This window comes from Ahaetulla prasina, chromosome 3 (genome assembly GCF_028640845.1).
Source record: "Ahaetulla prasina isolate Xishuangbanna chromosome 3, ASM2864084v1, whole genome shotgun sequence".
Taxonomy (NCBI): Eukaryota; Metazoa; Chordata; class Lepidosauria; order Squamata; family Colubridae; genus Ahaetulla; species Ahaetulla prasina.
The window spans coordinates 13,938,856-13,953,583 of record NC_080541.1 but is presented as its reverse complement, the minus strand read 5'-3'; the positions used below and the strand labels follow the sequence as shown (position 1 = coordinate 13,953,583).

The window sequence follows — 14,728 nt, the reverse complement described above, 5'->3', positions numbered from 1 at the left end:
ACAAGGTAATAAAATAGTCAGATAATCTAGTAGGAGAAATACACTAAATTAAAGCGGAGGCTGACATCAGTAATGAATTCCACAGGTCAATTATGCCCAACTAATGATGAACCTATGCAAATAAACCTTGAAGGGAAGAAGTACAACCAGTGGACTCTGTCCAGGAGAACAGCCTTGGGCAACCTTGAACTTACTAACACCTGAAAAGTGAGGTACATATACTGTATGTATCTTTTGAGCAAAGATTAAATCTTGAAATGTATAACTGCCTGGATACGTTGGATAAAGAAAAATGGAACATTTTATAGCCCAGAAGAAAGGTGAGGGGTTGGGGGGACCAGCTCCTTCAATTTCCAGATTAAATGTTATGGTTCAGGTTAACTTAGATGTCTACAACCAGCACATCGGAGATTAAAATCCAGGAAAAGCTTCCTTAGGTCGATGGAAGACTTTGAAGAATTTGAAAGCAGAGTGGACCTACGGAAAGCTACAAAGGACCAACACTGGATGGAACCAATGGAGGAGCTGGCACCTGGGTCTGACTAAAGCTGGGAAGCATGGAAATAATTGAATAGTGCTGTGATGGGGAACCTATGGCACGTGTGCCCGAAATGGCACACAAAGTCATGTTGCCCGGCATGCACAGCCTTGCCTGTTTGTGTTCTGGGTTTCTAGCATGCATGTGCAGACGTCGATCAGTGGTCCTTCACATGCATGGCAGTGCCAAAAACTGGTGTGCACCAGCTGATTATAGGGTGTGCATGCGTGCCAGAACTTGGAAGTTTGGCTTTTCCAGAGCATGATCCCTTGGCACGTGTGGCAGGGCCAAAAACCGGCCTGTGCATGCGTGCTGGACAGCTGACTGTCGGGCGCACATGCGTGCTAGAACCAGGAAATTCAGTTTTTCCGGAGTGCTGTGCTGATGAGTGCACGTGTGCGACGTTTCCGCACAATCTTTTCAGCACTCGGTGCCAAAAAAGTTCACCATCACTGGAATACTGATAGAATAGCCAAAGCACTTAGACTTATATACTGCTTCACAATGCAAACACAGCCTTTACACCGACCCACTTAGAGCAATGGCGCTTAGACTTAATGGGTCTTTTATAAACCCCCCTCTGGGCGGGTTTATAATATCAACACATTGCCCCCAACAATCTGAGTCCTCATTTTACTGACCTCCCAAGGATGGAAGGCTGAGTGAAACCTTTAACCGGTGAGAATTGAACTGCTGGCAGTCGGCAGAATTAGCCTGCAATACCGATTTCTAACCACCGCACCACCGCAACTCTCTACTATTGAAGAGACTGGGCATGGGTACATCCAGAGACACTCTGAGCCAATGAGGATATCTGCTTGCTTCTGCCCCTTTGCAACCGTGGTGACATGCAGACAACGACACATAGGTATGCCTGCCGTTTGTGTCCCGATCAGCATACCCTTGAGGACCGCATGGCAGCGGCATGACAGAATGCAATGAACGTTGCTAGTTTCTGGGCAAGATCTGTTTTAATTTGTCCCCTCTTTAAATCTTGTATTTTATATTTTAAATGTTATGTCCTCTTGTATGCCGTATTTTAATTGTGATGCTCCTGACACCAATAAATAAATAAACAAACAAACATGATGTTCCTCTCCTACGTGTGATGTAATTGGTAGCTGTTGTCTAGAGGATTCTCTCCTTGGATTGCAAAACACACATGACCTCATCCTGCTTTAAAATGATTAAGCTTACACTCAGGAGTAGGATCTCTGCAACTCTGGCTGTGATCTGTAGAGTTTAATCCCCAAGGTAGCGTCTTCAACCCATTAGATTTTTTTTTTCTCTATAGTAGTAGGGATTGCAGGAAACAGAGAACAAAAAGTTACAATGCCAGCAAGAATAAATCATAAAGAGGAAGACCGCTGATTTGTTTTATTGTTTTGTTCTAGGTGGAAGAGGCAAAAAAGATATAAGTTAAGGTGCTATCGGAAGCCAGAAATGTAATGTTAATAACATGTCAGCGGTCTGTTCCGGGGGAAAACAAGAGAATGGGATTTTTGTTTCATTTGGGGATTTTCGGAATCCGACAGCAGAAATTCCAACTTTTAACATAGTAGTAATGATGCGGATAAAAGGGTACACGGCGGCTCAGTGGCTAAGATGCTGAGCTTGTTGATCAAAAGGTCAGCAGTTCAGCGGTTCGAATCCCTAGTGCCACTTAACAGGGTGAGCTCCCGTTACTTGTCCCAGCTTCTGCCAACCTAGCAGTTCGAAAGCACATAAAAATGCAAGTAGAAAAATAGGGACCACCTTTGGTGGGAAGGTAACAATGTTCCGTGGGCCTTTGGCGTTGAGTCATGCCGGCCACATGACCACGGAGACGTCTTCGGACAGCGCTGGCTCTTCGGCTTTGAAACGAAGATGAGCGCCACCCCCTAGATTTGGGAACGACTAGGACATATATGCGAGGGGAATCTTTACCTTTAATGATGGGATACAGGTAATCCTTGACTTACAACAGTTCACTTTTTTTTTTTAATTTGCATTTATATCCCGCCCTTCTCCGAAGACTCAGGGCGGCTTACACTATGTTAGCAATAGTCTTCATTCTATTTGTATATTTATATACAAAGTCAAGTTATTGCCCCCAACGATCTGGGTCCTCATTTTACCTACCTTATAAAGGATGGAAGGCTGAGTCAACCTTGGGCCTGGTGGAACTAGAACCTGCAGTAATTGCAGGCAGCTGCTGTTAATAACAGACTGCATTAGCAGTCTGAGCCACAGAGGCCCCAGTGACTGTTCAAAGTTACGACGGTACTGAAGAAAGTGATTTATGCCAATTTTGCACACTTTCGACCCCTTTAAGGTATCTTCATGGTCACATGATCAAAATTCAGTCGCTTGGCAACCCTTATTGTGATCCCCTTTTGCGAAGCAAAAGTCAATGGGGAAGCTAGATTCCCTTAAACAACTGTGTTACCAGTTTAACAACTGCAGTGATTCAATTGACAGGAAAGGTTGTAAACTGGAACAAATTCACTTAACAAATGTTTTACTTAGCAACAGCTGTTTGGGGGTTCAATTGTGGTCGTAAGTCAAAGACTGTCTGTAGTGTTATTTTTTGTTTGTTTTCGGGGAAACTAAATCTCGATAGGCACAACTGCAATATAGTTTCTAAAATATGGGTTTAATAAGAAACACGGAATTTTGACTTAAAATATGTCTTTAGGCTGAGTAAACCCCCATCCTCCCAATTTTTCATCCAGATCCTCAACTCTTGAGATTTCTTTGAGCTTGGTGATATGATGTGCACCCTCCCAAGTAAACCAAACAGGGAACATAACCAAATGAGTTAATTCTGCTTTATTGTCAGATTATATTTAAAGCAGGGGTCTCCAACCTTGGTCCCTTTAAGACTTGTGGACATCAACTCCCAGAGTCCCTCAGCCAGCAAAGCTGGCTGAGGAACTCTGGGAGTTGAAGTCCACAAGTCTTAAAGGGACCAAGGTTGGAGACCCCTGATTTAAAGGATCCTGCAAGTCTGACACTACAAATATCCCAGGGTGACTAAGGGCAGTTTCTTTCTTTGCCCATTAAGCATTTGTGGGCTCCTCCTCCTTTTATAGAAGGGACGCGGTGGCTCAGGGGCTAGGACGTTGAGCTTGTCGATCGAAAGGTCGGCAGCTCAGCGGTTTGAATCCCTAGTGCTGCCGTGTAATAGGGTGAGCTCCCGTTATTTGTCCCAGCTTCTGCCAACCTAGCAAGAAAGCACGTAAAAATGCAAGTAGAAAAAATAGGGACCACCTTTGGTGGGAAGGTAACAGCGTTCCGTGCGCCTTTGGCGTTGAGTCATGCCGGCCACATGACCACGGAGACGTCTGCAGTCAGCGCTGGCTCTTTGGCTTTGAAACGGAGATGAGCATCGTCCCCTAGAGTCGGGAAGGACTAGCACGTATGTGCGAGGGGAACCTTTACCTTTACCTTACCTCCTTTTATCTGATTGTTCCCTAGTCAGCATCTCTTTCCTTCATCCCTCAAGGTCATGCCCACATGCCATTTATATCTGATTTAGAATAACAGAGTTGGAAGAGACCTTGGAGGTCTTCTAGTCCCTGCTCAAGCAGAAGACCCCGTTCTATTCTGGACAAATGATTATCCAATCTCTTCTTGAAAACCTCTTGTGATGGAGGATGCAGTGGCAAGCTATTCCACTGATTAATTGTTCTGTCTGGAAATTTCTCCTTAATTCTAAACTGGATGTCTCTTTAATAATCTTTCACCCTTTTTTGGATATCACAGAGACATATATTGAAACTGCAGCATATGGGGAAGGAAGAACTAAGCAGATTCACCCTATTTTTGAGTACACATTTATACAATTACATAAATCATTTATTTAACAAACTTAATTACTTTCATAGCAAAAGTGCTGCTAATCAGCAGGTGGCTTAAAAAAATGGAAGAGCATAGATTTTTCTCCCATAAAGATGCTAATTCACTGGTTAAAAGCTCAATCATAAAACAAAGATTTCCAAAAACAGCCCATTAAGACTGTTTCACAGTTAAGTTCACTTGCAGCTCAACATTTAGTTACCTTTAGCTTCTTATTAGAAACGCAAACCTTCTTGTAAAGATGTCTTCTCACTTAAATTGCTAGTGTGAATAAAGCTGTGTAAAGGAAAATGGAAAAAAAATATCTACTCTTGCCTTGTTTGTGAGCATCGTTGTTTGAATATGGTTCACTGCAGTGGTGAAATCCATTTTTTTTTTTACTACCAGTTCTGTAGGTGTGGCTTGGTGGGTGTGGTGTGGCTTGGTGGGCGTGGCAGGGGAAGGATACTGTAAAATCTCCATTCCCACCCCACTCCTGGGGGAAGGATACTGCAAAATCCCCATTCCCTCCCCACTCTGGGGCCAGCCAGAGGTGGTATTTGCTGGTTCTCCAAACTGCTCAAAATGTCCGCTACCGGTTCTCCAGAACCTGTCAGAACCTGCTGGATTTCACCCCTGGTTCATTGTCATAAAAGGTAAAGTCTTCTCCAAGTTGAGCTAGACTTCTGGTGGCTTCATGGACACATCCATGTAGTATCCTTGGCATAAAACATGGAAGCGAGCTTCTAGGAAATTCTTTCAAGTTCCACCCTAGCCCACCACCCTGCTAATGTTTTGTAGATCACTCACCCAAATACAAACCCAGGTTGATCCTGCTTAGCTCCTGGTCCGGAGAAGGTCCATTTGCTATCATAAATACCGGCAACATCCTAATATCTTCTGATAACTTGTCCCTACTCGGTGCCCTCCATATGCATTATAAAAACTAGGATTCTAAGCCAATGCGACCATACTAGGGCAGCGAAGGGACACTAGGTCAAAGAAGGAATAGAATAGAATAGAATAGAATAGAATAGAATAGAATAGAATAGAATAGAATAGAATAGAATAGAATAGAATAGATTAACCAGAGTTGGAAGGGACCTTGGAGGTCTTCTAGTCTAACCCCTGCTTAGGCAGGAAACCCTACAAGACTTAACAAAGAAGACCAACGAGGATCTGTCTTCTGGATTACCTATTCATTGATCAACTTTGTGTATTACTGAGCTTTTGGAAATTTTAGAATAGAATAGAATAGAACAGAATAGAATAGAATTTTTTATTGGCCAAGTGTGATTGGACACACAAGGAATTTGTCTTGGTACATATGCTCAGTGTACATAAAAGATACCTTCATCAAAGCTTTAACCAAAAACTTTCTACTATTGACCTCACCCCATTCCTAAGAGGACCATAAGGGGCGTGCATAAGCGCACAAACGTGCCTACCGTTCCTGTCCTATTGTTTTTCTTTTCTTCTTCCTATATATATATATATATATGCTTATACCTCCTTATATTTACTCATATATGTGATTATATACTATATAATCTTTTTGTATGATACCTACATATATTGTTGTGACAAAATAAATAAATAAATAAAATAAAATAAAATAAAGGTACAACACTTACAACACTTAATGATGGCCATAGGGTACAAATTTAACACTTAATGATACAACACTTAATGATAGTCATAGGCTACAAATAAGCAATAACAAAACAATCAATATAAATATAAATCATAAGGATACCAGCAACAAAGTTACAGTCATACAGTCATAAGTGGAAGGAGATGTGGAATGGGAATGATGAGAAGATTAATAGTAGTGCAGACTTAGTAAATAGTTTGACAGTGTTGAGGGAATTATTTGTTTAGCAGGGTGATGACATTGGGGAAAAAACTGTTCTTGTGTCTAGTTGTTCTGGTGTGCAGTGCTCTATAGCGTCATTTTGAGGAGCAATATTTCTGATATGGATGCTTTTATGGTAAGTTCTGGTTAGGAAGTAGTATTCATACATTTAATGGATGGATATAACCAAGTTTCTTTCAAAAAGACACTTAGCCATTGTGTTCCATGGGCTCTCTCAACGGCTTCATCTGAATCTCTCTAAAGGAACATCTCCTATATCCTACCAAGACCATTATCTCTTTTGCAAGTAAACACTACAGAATGGAGAACCAGCGCTGAACCCCAGTGCAGCTCAAGTAACAAATCAAAGCTTAGGTTAATGAACTATTAAACTGAGTTTCACGTATTCAAATTATGCGAGAAAATGATGTTAGATACTACAATCTTCCCATTAATGATACGTTGACTTTTTGTTCCTGGTCTAGAATATAGTAGTTCAGCTTTCTTCAATTAGGTAAAGGTAAAGGTTCCCCTCGCACATACGTACTAGTCGTTCCCGACTAGAGGGCGGTGCTCATCTCCGTTTCAAAGCTGAAGAGCCAGCATTGTCCGAAGACGTCTCCGTGGTCATGTGGCCGGCATGACTCAACGCCAAGGGCACATGGAACATGGTTACCTTCCTACCAAAGGTGGTCCCTATTTTTTCTACTTACATTTTTACATGCTTTCGAAACTGCTAGGTTGGCAGAAGCTGGGACAAGTAACGGGAGCTCACCCCATTACACGGCAGCACTAGGGATTCGAACCGCTGAGCTGCCGACCTTTCGATTGACAAGCTCAATGTCCTAGCCCCTGACCAACCGCGTCCCACTTTCTTCAATTAGCATCCCACAAATGAGAGCAAGTGTGGTATAGTAGTTATGGTGTGGGTCTAGAACTGGAAAAACCCAGGTTCAATTCCATCTTCTGCTTTGGAACTTGCCGACTGAGTTTGGGCCAAGACAACATTCTCAGCCTGATTTATCCCCTAAGATGGTTCTGTGGAAGAGTGAGAAATGGGGATGCTATGTATGAGACCTTGGTATGACAACCTTATATCTCTGGGAGATACATAAATCGGTTCTGCAACCCAACAAGAAAAACACAGACTTCAGAGGATAATTAGAACTGCAGAAAAAATAATTGCTACCAACTTGCCTTCCATTGAGGACCTGTATACTGCACGAATCAAGAAGAGGGCTGTGAAAATATTTGCAGATCCCTCGCATCCAGGACATAAACTGATTCAACTCCTACCCTCAAAACGACGCTATAGAGCACTGCACACCAGAACAACTAGACACAAGAACAGTTTTTTCCCGAAGGCCATCACTCTGCTAAACAAATAATTCCCTCAACACTGTCAGACTATTTACTGAATCTGCACTACTATTAATCGTTTCATAGTTCCCATCACCAATCTCTTTCCACTTATGATTGTATGACTATAACTTGTTGCTGGCAATCCTTATGATTTTTTATTGATATATTGACCATCAATTGTGTTGTAAATGTTGTACCTTGATGAAGGTATCTTTTATTTTATGTACACTGAGAGCCTATGCACCAAGACAAATTCCTTGTGTGTCCAATCACACTTGGCCAATAAAAATTCTATTCTATTCTATTCTAACAAATAAAATACAGAATTATTGAGACGGTTAACTCCCAGAATCCCTAGCCATCCTGAGCATGAACATTTGAATTCTGGGAATTGTAGTCCAACAACTTCCAAATACTACAGGTAGTCCTCAATTTACAACAGTTCACTTAGCGACCACTCAAAGTTACGACGTCACTGAAAAAAGTGACTTATGACCATTTTTCAGATTTATGCAGCATCCCCATGGTCATGTGATCAAAATTCAGACGCCTGGCAAATGGTTCCTATTTATGACGGTTACAGCGTCCCGGGGTCATGTGATCCCCTTTTGCAACCTTCTGATAAGCAAAGTCAATGGGGAAGCCAGATTCGCTTAACAACCGTGTTACTAATTTAATAACTTCAGTGATTCACTTAATAAACGTGGCAAGGAAAGTTGTAAAATGGGGCCAAACTCACTTAACAAATTTATCACTTCAAAACTGAAATTTTGTGCTCAGTTGTGGTCGTAAGTCAGGGACTACCTGTACTGGTTCAGGATGTCTGGAGCATTGAGTTGAACCAGGGTAACTGGATCTATAAAGGATCACACATAAATTGCTACAATTTGTGCAAAGTATGTCATTTTCGAATAATAAATCATGACTAACATAACATAACATAACATAACAACAGAGTTGGAAGGGACCTTGGAGGCCTTCTAGTCCAACCCCCCGCCCAGGCAGGAAACCCTACACCATCTCAGTCAGATGGTTATCCAACATTTTCTTAAAAATTTCCAGTGTTGGAGCATTCACAACTTCTGCAGGCAAGTCGTTCCACTTATTAATTGTTCTAACTGTCAGGAAATTTCTCCTTAGTTCTAAGTTGCTTCTTTCTTTGATCAGTTTCCACCCATTGCTTCTTGTTCTACCCTCAGGTGCTTTGGAGAACAGCCCGACTCCCTCTTCTTTGTGGCAGCCCCTGAGATATTGGAACACAGCTATCATGTCTCCCCTAGTCCTTCTTTTTGTTAAACTAGACATACCCAGTTCCTGCAACCGTTCTTCATATGTTTTAGCCTCCAGTCCCCTAATCATCTTTGTTGCTCTTCTCTGCACTCTTTCTAGAGTCTCAGCATCTTTTTTACATCGTGGCGACCAAAACTGGATGCAATATTCCAAGTGTGGCCTTACCAAGGCATTATAAAGTGGTATTAACACTTCACGTGATCTTGATTCTATCCCTCTGTTTATGCAGCCTTATTTATAGTCATGATCAAACTATCTTTCTTTTCAATAGGACAAACGCAGCAGAGCTATACTTCTTTTACTATTTATTTTTTAAAAAACTTGAGATAACCACCCTCTTCTTTCTGCTTCTCTTGATTATCTGTTTTACAGTACTCCAGTGTTACTACAGACATTACTCAGTAGCACGCTTCTCAATTAAAACAAGTCTTGCTTTAGCACAATGTCTGAACCAAACCAATCTCCAAGAACTATGTTCTCTGGTAATGTTGCGACTACAATTTTCCAAAACTGCTACCGGCAGGAACGGGTTGGGAAAAATTGCTCCACAAAAACAAATTCTAATCTGCTAATCTTATATCTTGCCTAAGTAAAACACCACTTGATACGAAGTTATCATGCGCAAAAAGAAAATCTGGAACAACGTAATTGAAGACATGGATTTCCAGGCACCACTGGACCAAAACATCTTTGTATATATTATGGGGATGAAGAAAGTTATAGCACTAAAAAATCTGTGTTGTCAAAGGTTGAGAAACATTGGCCTAGCTGGCAATGTTTTAGTTTTAGTTTTAGTCTTCCCATATCCTGCACTGTGCCCAGTTCTAAAGCATACAAGATGCAGAAGTCTTTAATATGGAATTCTCCAAACTGGACCCCCAACTTAAATAATTTCTAATTAGCTATGATATTACGGACAGCCTTCATATACTATAGCAACACACCTAGACACGATAAAATTGCAAACAGAACAGCTTCCCTGAGCTGTTTGCAGACTTCAGACCACAAGTAAAATCTCATTCTTTCTTTTTTTTTTTTTTTTGCCTGTAAATTTATATGTAAACTGTTTAGATTTCCATGGATGGCAATTCCTTTAATATAAACCTAATAGATACCTTCTTCAATTATCTTTTGACTCTGGAACAAGATAAAATTTGTCTCTGGAACCTGACAAGATAACATTTGCACCAATTTGTACCTTCCCAGTTAGGTACTAAGGGGGAAAAAAAAGAACAGACAGTTTTGGATTTAAATGATGGAAAGCCATTATAATTATAATTATTATTTTTCATTTGTAGCAGTATGGGTTGGCTCCTAAGGAAATTCCCAGAGTATTTCTTTTCTTTTTTCTTTTGCTTAAAAGTTGCTTAGGGGCTCAAACGGAGTGATAAAGCAACAGTGGCTTGGTTCTTGAACGCCTCTGTTTCTATGGCAAATCCCTCCCATCACCTTATGCGCTTCACGAAAACATGCTCATTGCCATGCGACCACAATAACAGGGCATTATCATAACCTTTATCTCTCGCACCTGCATATTTTCTCAAGCATTCTGCTTTTGAGAAGCAAATAAAAACCATGTTGCTCCTGTGGCCAAAGGAAGCAATCTATTTATTCGGGGAAGGAAGCGGGAAAAGCCATTTCTTAGACATCTTGAACTAGCCTTTCATCCATTGGGATACAGCGTAATGATTTGCAATCTGTATGCAGTACAGTTTCTAATAAGGGCAGGGGTTTGGGTGGGTCTGTTTTTTTTCCTCCCAAATATGTAGAATGCTTATTCCAAGTTTAGATTCCAGAAATCTTTGCCAAAATCCAGTGATGTCGTTTTGCCATATGCATTTGAAAGCATGCAATCTTCACCCTACCCAGACTCTGTTCTGAAAACACCCTAAAACACTCTTAGTGGACATCATGGTTTTCTAAACTAACCAAATACCTAAATATTGAACTATAAATTAAGGAAATAAGTAGCTTTCACAAGACATGCGGAATTCATAGCGTGGTCAACTACATTTTAACCCAGAGGGATGTAAACACAGCCTTACCCAGAGGAGACAGGTGGGAGGAGAGAAAGAGAAAGGAGGGAAAGGAGAGAGAGAGAGAGAGAGGGAGGGAGGAAGGGAATGCATTTGTCAGTCAGAAGTATGCAGATGTGCATCAGAGTATGTATTGGGGCTTTTCTTGAAGGATGATTGCAGTTTTCAAACGACAGATAGACTCCATAGCGTGGTCAACCACATTTTAATCTAGAAGGGTGGTAAAGCCTTACTCAGACAGGTGTGTGGGGGGAGAGAGAGAGAGAGAGAGTGAGAGGAATGGATGGAGGGAGGAGAGAGAGAGAGAGAGAGAGAGAACTTGTCAATCAGAAGCATGTCTGAATGCAGAAGCTACGGGGCTTTTCTTGAAGAATGATTGCAGGCTTCATAGGTACCACGTTTTAACCTAGAGTAGTGTAAACTCAAGAAAGATGGAGTGGCAGAGAAAATGAGAGAAAGGAGAAAGAGAAGAGAGAGAGAGAGAGAGAGAGAGAGAGAGAGACACGGAGGAAGAGGGAGAATGCACTTGTCAATCAGAAGCATGTCTGAATACAGATGTGCACCCGGGTATGTGATGGGGCTTTTCTTGAGGGATGATTGCAGTCTTCATAGCTACCACGTTTTAACCTAGAGTAGTGTAAACTCAGAAAGATGGAATGGCAGAGAAAACGAGAGAAAGAGAAAAGAGGTGTGTGTGTGAGAGAGAGAGAGAAGAGAGAAAGCGGAGAGAAGAGAGATGGAGGAAGAGGGAGAATGCACTTGTCAATCAGAAGCATGTCTGAATACAGATGTGAACCCGGGTATGTGATGGGGCTTTTCTTGAGGATGATTGCAGTTTTCAAACGACAGATAGACTCCATAGCGTGGTCAACTACATTTTAACCCAGAGGGATGTAAACACAGCCTTACCCAGAGGAGACAGGAAAGGAGAGAGAGAGAGAGAAGAGAAAGGAGAAAGAGAAAGGAGGAAAGGAGAGAGAGAGAGAGAGGGAGGAGGAAGGAATGCATTTGTCAGTCAGAAGTATGCAGATGTGCATCAGAGTATGTATTGGGGCTTTTCTTGAAGGATGATTGCAGTTTTCAAACGACAGATAGACTCCATAGCGTGGTCAACCACATTTTAATCTAGAAGGGTGGTAAAGCCTTACTCAGACAGGTGTGTGGGGGGAGAGAGAGAGAGAGAGAGTGAGAGGAATGGATGGAGGGAGGAGAGAGAGAGAGAGAGAGAGAGAGAACTTGTCAATCAGAAGCATGTCTGAATGCAGAAGCTACGGGGCTTTTCTTGAAGAATGATTGCAGGCTTCATAGGTACCACGTTTTAACCTAGAGTAGTGTAAACTCAAGAAAGATGGAGTGGCAGAGAAAATGAGAGAAAGGAGAAAGAGAAGAGAGAGAGAGAGAGAGAGAGAGAGAGAGAGAGAGAGAGAGAGAGAGAGACACACGGAGGAAGAGGGAGAATGCACTTGTCAATCAGAAGCATGTCTGAATACAGATGTGCACCCGGGTATGTGATGGGGCTTTTCTTGAGGGATGATTGCAGTCTTCATAGCTACCACGTTTTAACCTAGAGTAGTGTAAACTCAGAAAGATGGAATGGCAGAGAAAACGAGAGAAAGAGAAAAGAGGTGTGTGTGTGAGAGAGAGAGAGAAGAGAGAAAGCGGAGAGAAGAGAGATGGAGGAAGAGGGAGAATGCACTTGTCAATCAGAAGCATGTCTGAATACAGATGTGAACCCGGGTATGTGATGGGGCTTTTCTTGAGGGATGATTGCCGTCTCCAAAAGACAAGTAAAACTCTCTAGCTACCACGTTTTAACCTAGAGGGGTGTCAACACAGCCTTACTCAGAGGAGACAGGAAAGGGAGAGAGCGAAAGAAAGAAGAGAAAGAGGGAGAGAGAAAATGCACTTGTCCACCAGAAGCTTGTCTGAATGCAGATGCAGAGGCAGGCTTTTCCTGAAGGAGGATGACCATCCTAACAAGAGCCAGGATATTGCAGCTCTCAGCTACCCCAACGGACGCCGGTGGCTAACCCGGGTTTTCTTTTTCCTCCCCGGGAAAGGTGCGAACCCCAGCCCCGGTGCCCCAAGCTGCCCACGCCGCCCTCCGCTCTCCGTCCCCGCTTCTCGGGTTCAGCTCAGGTTCCTCGGACTCCCCGCGGGCCGCCCCGGCACTCACACGAAGGCGTGGTAGAGCAGCGCCCAGCCCCGCGGCCGCTCCAGCGCGTCGTAGATCAAGGTCTGGATCCGCCGGTACTTGACGTTGTTTCTCTTGACCGGCCGGCTCAGCGGGGTCTTGGCCAGCAAGCCGATGGCCGGAGCCGAGCGTCTCCCGCCGCCTTCCCGGCCCGTCCCTTCCAGCAGCAGGGCCCCGTCCCGGTCAGCCCCGGAGGCGCCCAGAGCCAACGTGCCTTGTTCCAAGTCGCCGGCCGAAGCCAGCTCCCCTCGGGCCGTTTTGCTTTCCAGAACCCCGCCGGGAACCGCCGGGGTTTCCGCGGCCGGAGTTGCCTTGCGGGACTTCACGCCCATCTCGTCCCTCGCCGGCTCGGCCCGCTTCTGCCCGGTTCCTTCGGGGTGAGCGAGAGCGGGAAGGAGAGGAGGAAGAAGAGGAGGAGGAGGAGCGGCCGCGGGGGGGAGCCCCAGGCCATGGTCCGAGCCTTCCTCCTCCCTCCTCCGCCGGGGTGGCGGGGGGTCCCCGGCGGCAGGGCGGGGCCGGGGGGGAGAGGGAAGCCGCGCTCCCCCTGCCTCGGGGCTCCCGCCTCGCCTGAGGGGAGCATCAGCTCCTGCGGGAAGGAGGAGGCGGCGGCGGCGGCGGCATCACTATCATCATCATCATCTGCGGCCACACCTGGACGAGCGGCTTGGCCCCGAGGGAGGAAGAGGAGGAGGAGGAGGAAGGAGACGAGGAAGGCGGGAGCATCGCGGGCTTCGGGACCAGCCGGCGTCCTTCCCTCCCTCCCTCCCCCTCCCCAACCCCGCGGCCGCCCTTTCTGCCTCACCAGCCTTCTTTCCTCCCCCCGCGCCTTCCCCCTCACCCTCAACGCCGACGACGACGACGACGACGTCCCCTTCAGCTCCGCCTCACCGCCGGGCGTGGCCGTTCTGCGAACCTCGTGGGGGGGGGTCTTCTTTTTGCGCGCGGAACCCCCCCCCGCCACACACACACACACACACACACCCCTGCATCCATCCCTTTCCCTCCTTCGCCTCGGCTTCCCTCAGGGTCTTGGGCGGGGGAAGGAGAAGGGCGAGCGAGGGCGCTGAGGGGGCGCGAGGGGTTTCCCCACCACAAACACACACACACACACAAACACACACACACTAAGAGAGTGACACGCGCGGGCGCGGCCCCCCTCCCTCCCCACGTCCCTTTCTTGTTCCAAGCGAGCGTCCCTCAGGTTTAGGCTACCTGGGGAAGCCCACCCTCCTTCCCCCCCACAACCCGCGGGCGAGGGCGGCCCCGGGGATTCCTCGTCGGCGTCCTGCCGGCCAGCTGGTTGCGGGGAAGGCTGGTGTGTGAGCTGGGGGAGCGGGTAAAGAGAGAGAGGGGAGGGGGGGTTCGGCCAGCCGGCCTCCGCCGGCAAGGGAAACCCCAGACAAGCGGAGAAAACGGTGTGGAGGGGGGGGGCGTACGTGTGTGTGTGTGTGAGGGGGAGAACAGGTCGTGTGAATGGAGGCTGGTGGGAGGAAACGGGGGGGGAGTGTAGGAAAAACCCCGTTTGCCGATGGAGGCAAGAGAAGCGAGAGCGAGGGTTTTTTTTTTTTTCCCCCGACGCTCGGGGCTTCTCCAGCCAGAAAGGATCGGATGGGCGTTGGTCCCTCAGACTCTTT

At 45.2% G+C, this 14,728-nt stretch overlaps 1 protein-coding gene across 1 annotated transcript in view; it reads right to left on the bottom strand.

Moving 5' to 3' along the window:
- Positions 1 to 13,815, bottom strand: part of KCNQ3 (potassium voltage-gated channel subfamily Q member 3) — a 237,720-nt gene extending 223,905 nt beyond the window's left edge. The window contains exon 1 of the mRNA XM_058174539.1: positions 13,077 to 13,815. Within this exon, the coding sequence (XP_058030522.1) occupies positions 13,077 to 13,426 (350 nt within the window). The 5' untranslated portion in view covers positions 13,427 to 13,815. The remainder of the gene's footprint in view (positions 1 to 13,076) is intronic.
- Positions 13,816 to 14,728: the final 913 nt, after the last annotated feature.